This window comes from Camelina sativa, chromosome 5, assembly GCF_000633955.1.
Source record: "Camelina sativa cultivar DH55 chromosome 5, Cs, whole genome shotgun sequence".
NCBI lineage: Eukaryota > Viridiplantae > Streptophyta > Magnoliopsida > Brassicales > Brassicaceae > Camelina > Camelina sativa.
This window is the reverse complement of record NC_025689.1, coordinates 29,336,360-29,341,831: the sequence shown is the minus strand read 5'-3', so window position 1 is coordinate 29,341,831 and position 5,472 is coordinate 29,336,360. Positions and strand designations below refer to the sequence as shown.

Genomic DNA, 5,472 nt, shown 5'->3' with positions numbered 1-5,472 from the left:
CATGTATTGTTGTCCTACAGCAATTTTTAGCGTTGACACCTCCAACCTAATAGCCTCCGGATTCATCTTCGATCCGGCAAAGTTATCATCTTCATGAGCTTTCTTCTGAGGAAGCGGAGTAGGTGGGTCTTCCTCTTTACTATGAGGCTCGCCCAATACAGAAAACTTCTCGTCATCAGATGACTCACCATCGGAGTCGTCGAAAACATCAAATCGGGTTGAAAATTCATCGTCTTCTTCTTCGTCAGATGCTACTTCGACAGCTTCTTCTTCGTTTTATTTGTCAACGATCTTACCATAATCAAAAAAAGTGCCTTCAAATCCCCCAATGTACACTTCGTATGTAGATTCTGCTTTCGAGTCTCTGCTTTGCCGAATCATACTTCCTCTAGCTCCACTAGTTTCTGTAGACTCTTTCGCCAAAAACTCTAAACAGAGACGTAGCTGATCGGTTTTCCATAGCCCCAATAAACATTGCAACTGTCGATCATTGGAGACAAAAACTGGTGGAGTATCATGCGCCATATGTTTCATTGCCCTGTTTGAGAACATGTATCTCAGCTTTAGCTCATGGCTAAACGCGTCCAATCCGTAGTCTTCAAGAACAAGCTTCACAAGCTTGTCGTGTGTTGTGCTTCCGTCTATCGGCACAACTATACACCCTCTATCGTCGGAGTTAAATACATATCTCTGTGTCTTTATCCAATTACCGGAACTGGATCCATGAAAGATAATGAAGAACAAGGTGGAGAAGAAGTAGAAGAACAAAGTGAAGAAGAAGTAGAAGAACAAGGTGAATAAGAAGGTAAATAGTTCACTTATTAACCAGTTGAAGAACAAGAGTCGAACGACATTTCATATTTCTGGAGAAAAAAAATGATGACATGGAATGCTGACATGGATGTTGCGTCCGACGTGGCAAGTCAGCCATCAAACAATACCATAACTCAACCTAACTAAAACTCAGCCACAACATGAAAAACATTACAGTAATTAAAAAGCAAAAAAAATTGCTGCCAAATTCAGCCACTTCATCAACTGAAAATATATAACTCAGCCATATCGTTTGATAAGTCAGCCGTACCTGAATAACATTCTAGTAATTAATCTTTTGCTAATAAGTCAGCCATCAAATGGCTGAGTTGTACGATTAGTCAGCCTATGACGGCTGAGTTATAGTTTTTTTACCATAACTCAGTCGTAACAACATCTCATAAGTCAGCCGTTTTTCATAACTCAGCCAGTCGGAAAATAGTAACTCAGCCGTATCGTATTGATAACTCAGCCAAAATTTTGACAACTCAACCATCGGGTGAAAACTCAGCCATAAGGACGGCTGAGTTAAAGCATAACTCAGCCAGATTTTAATAAGTCATCTGTACACTTGGCTGACTTATGAGCATAACTCAGCCAGATTTTCATAAGTCAGCCGTCCGCTCTTACTCAAATGTTTTTCCGATAACTCAGCTACAACATACCTATAACTCAGCCGCAACATACTCTGTAACGCGTTACGGCTGAGTTATGGTTACACGTCATCGATTTCTGATGTGACAATGGCATTTTTGTAATAATGTTTTTTCCGGTAACATAAAACACGGGCAGGCTAAGTATTTTGAAATTACCCGAAACATTCTAATAATAAAAAAAAATTTTGTAGTTTTTTGATAATATTACCTAAATAAGTAACATTTGAGTAATTCACCATTTTCTTAATCAAGTCAAGTTTTATTCAAAAAATAATAATAATAATTAGAATATGGTGGAAGCAAATTTATTATTGGTATGCAATTTTGGGTACCAATTACAAACGTGACACGCAACGTCGTTTCATCGAAGTGGTCGATGAAAACTATCCCTTTGTTGGACAGTTAGACCAATGCGATTTTTTAATCATGGACCAAAACCGTCAAAAAGATCCTCGGATCTTGGGTCTTGATTTGTTTCAATGATATATCTACATTATATGAATACTCTTATTAAAAATAAAGGGAATGACAACAAATTATTTTGTCTTATGACTTACAAAACGATACAAATCATTTTCATTTTCCTTTTTTTTTTTCTTTCTCTACCCTCTCTCTATACAACAAGAAGAAGAACACAACATAAAACAAAAAAGATGAAATGTTTCCCTCTATATATTTTAATTACTTCATTCCTGTTCATTACCTTTGAGAATATTGAACTTGCAAAGTGGACAAGTCGCATTCATTTTCAGCCATTTCGCGATGCAAGTCGAATGAAAGTGGTGGTTGCAAGGAAGTGACACCAGCTCTGCTCCATCTTCATATGAACTCAGACATATACAACAGTCCTACACACAAAACAAAAAATCTCTGAAACTCAATTCCATCTCAAATATCTTATACAAACATCCACCAAAATCACAGACTTACAGCATCTTCAGAAAGAAGCACACGTTCGTTTCCCAAATTCTCACCGCCTGCCTCGACGGGTATCATTTTCCCACCACCGTCACTTTCCTTTTCATCATTATTCATTCTCTGAAACCTGTACTTGGGAAGGATGCTGAGATCTGCTTCAGATGCACCCTCCTGAACAAATCACAAACGATGTTTATTGCTTTCATTTCTTCCAAAGGTAAGTCTGATATTCAAAAGGGTTGCTGTTTTAAACTCATACCTGTCCAGCAACTGCGTAGAGAAGAGCAATAATACAAGGGAGGCAACAACAGAGTGCTATTCCGATAAGACAAGCCAGCACAACACAAAAGATTGCAAAGAACACATCAAATGCTAGGAAAACAAAAGTTAACCTGCAAGCATTCAATGTCATCACCATTCAGCTTGAAATGAAAAAGAAACAATAGAGTTTTTAGGTAATAAAAGATTCATCACCATACCAGTACAAATGCGATGCATTTTCAAGAAGTATCTCACCACCAGATACAAGCCAGTAGAATCCAACGATCCACCATACAAATGATATAATGGTGTTCATTGATTCACAAGTCTTAGTACTGCAAAAAAAAAAAAAAAAATTGATTTGTGAAACAATTAGTACATTCTAGAGTTTCATCATTGATGATACAAAGTTCAGAATTTGAATCTTCCAATTTCGAATTTTGCAGAGACTAATAGCAAGTAATGATTCTAAACACAAGAACGCAATCAAAACCATCAATCACAACTTCAAGAAATCAAGAACCAAACTAACCTCACGATGCTCTCATCGCTATCCTCATCTTCACTATCCTGATTGGTAGCTTGTTGAGCAGCAGCTTCCAAATCACCAGCTCGGCCTCTAGCGTTCCTCTTCCTAAACTCAAGCCAAACAAGGACAACATGAACAAGACACTGAATCGCATACCCACAGATCCAAATCCTAATCGGCACATTCGGCTTCTCATCTCTAAAAACCAAAAGCATCGCGACAGCAACAACGACGAAAGCAGTGTTCCAAAGCATATCCAAAGCAACAACAGGCTTCGAGTAACCCCAATCAGCTCGTCGCTCCTCAAGCTCCTGAGCAGCCGTCTCTCTAACAACCATCGAAGCTCCTCCTCCTCGTCTTCCTGAAGCTCGGTTTAACAGAACCGTGATTACAGGTTGACGCCGTGGTGATGAAGATTGCCGTGAACGGAGAAGCGGTGCGGATGAGTCGGAACCGGTGGGTGAGTGAGGTGAAGAAGACATCGTTGAATTGATTTGATGATTCCTTCGCTTGAAGAAAAGTGAGGTTAAATCTAGGGTTTGAGGTTCTCTGGTACCTACCAGTATTAGAGAGAGTTCTCAAAATAAAAATAAAAAAAGTCAAAATAGACAAGACAGAGAGTTAAGTTAAAGTACTTGGTCTTGGTGTTATCGGTGTGATCATTAATGTGCTGATTTTTTTTTATATTTAATTGCCTATTTAAGCAGATGTGTTGGTGTTTGGAATTGGATCACTGAGTTTTATTTTAGTGTAGAACATTTGGTTTAGTCAATAATTTGGACTAGTTGGTAAGGAAGTTGAGATGAGACTCCTGAAATTTTCGGATAATTTGGTTTAATTTTAGGATAAATAAGTTTTGAATAAAATAGTGTATATATATATATATTTTTTTTTCTCAAGTGAAGATTTTATTGATATAAAACATTACACATAACAACCGAGCAAAAACCCACAAAAACATACAGCGGTTTACAGAGACTAATAAACAAAGTCCATTTGGCCCAACATTGCATCATTTAGAGAAGAAGATTGGATCGAATTAAAATATCTCAAGACACATGTCAACAACAGAGACACGTGTAACTTGAGGAGACTAAAAGTTTTCCGTCGTCATCCTTTGCCGATGAAGCCATCGATTCCGCCGGAGAATGAAACTAACGTCGAGTGAAGATCGAAGATAGAATCTTTTATATTTCGCCGACAACTGCAAAACAGAAGTGAAGATCTAATACGGATCCATAAATCTCAAAAGAGAATAAGAACTCTGATTAATCCACCTCTGTTGACTAAAAACCAATCGAAGAAGCTTAAACATAAAAGACACAGCTAAAGGCAGTAGTAATAAGCTGAGGAAAGAGCTTTGGATCTTCAACTGAAATTGCAAATTGCCTAATCCTTATCCGTAAACCTCAAACCCAAAGGATAGGTTGGAGTTAGACCTTTTTGAGCAGAGATGCCACTGAATCGCTATCACCAACACACATATCCAATGAGATTTTAACTAAAAACAATCAACGGTATAAACAAAACCGTGATAAAAAAAACAAAAGGAAAAGCAAACCGGGCATGCCGGAGAAGAGAGAAGGCAAAACCAGAAAGAAAAAAAACCGAACTACGTCGGGTTAAAACCTAAAGCTAGCCATCACCGCTGTATGAGCTGAGGATGCTAGACAAGAGCCGACCATGCACTGCTATGAAAGCCAATCTCTGTCGGACAAAAGCCGGATACCACACCGGACGGCAAGCCAAACACCGCCGTTAAGGAAATCGGACGATGTTGGAAACGGAAGCGGCAGCCACCACTGTTAGAGAAACCAGATGATGCTGAAAGAAAATCCAGAAATATTCAATAAATATGGACGGTAAAACAGACAGGAAAAGCTTTCTCTCTCTTTGAAAGATTTTTAGACCAACTCCACTCAAGAACTTGGATCAAGATTCTCTTAATTAAACTAATCCTATTATCAATATTAAATTAATCAAGAGAATCTATTAACAACTTAAACTAAATTACTCCTCCACTAAAGAACCTCTATGATGGTTACTTAAGTAATAAAATAATGTTTATTAAACCATTTTTTATTAATTAGCACATTATAATAAATTATGAAATAATCAAAACAAGAAATAGGTTTTTAATAATTTATATTACATGAAAAAAAGAAAACAGCAATATTTTACATAATTCATAAATATAAAACATATTTTACAAAGTCGAGAAATACAAACATAAAATTTCAAATACCTTGGATCTTTCACTAGAGTAAGAAGATTCCTGTTTGCTAAATCAACAAC

The 5,472-nt window shown here is 37.3% G+C and overlaps 1 protein-coding gene across 1 annotated transcript; it reads right to left on the bottom strand.

Moving 5' to 3' along the window:
• Positions 1,955–3,803, bottom strand: LOC104787829 (E3 ubiquitin protein ligase RIE1-like). The gene is made up of 5 exons (XM_010513477.2): positions 3,181–3,803; positions 2,867–2,983; positions 2,647–2,779; positions 2,400–2,558; positions 1,955–2,317 (listed from the first exon to the last, which is right to left on the bottom strand). Exons 1-5 carry the CDS (start codon positions 3,657–3,659, stop codon positions 2,156–2,158), a joined length of 1,050 nt encoding a protein of 349 aa, XP_010511779.1. The 5' UTR covers positions 3,660–3,803; the 3' UTR covers positions 1,955–2,155.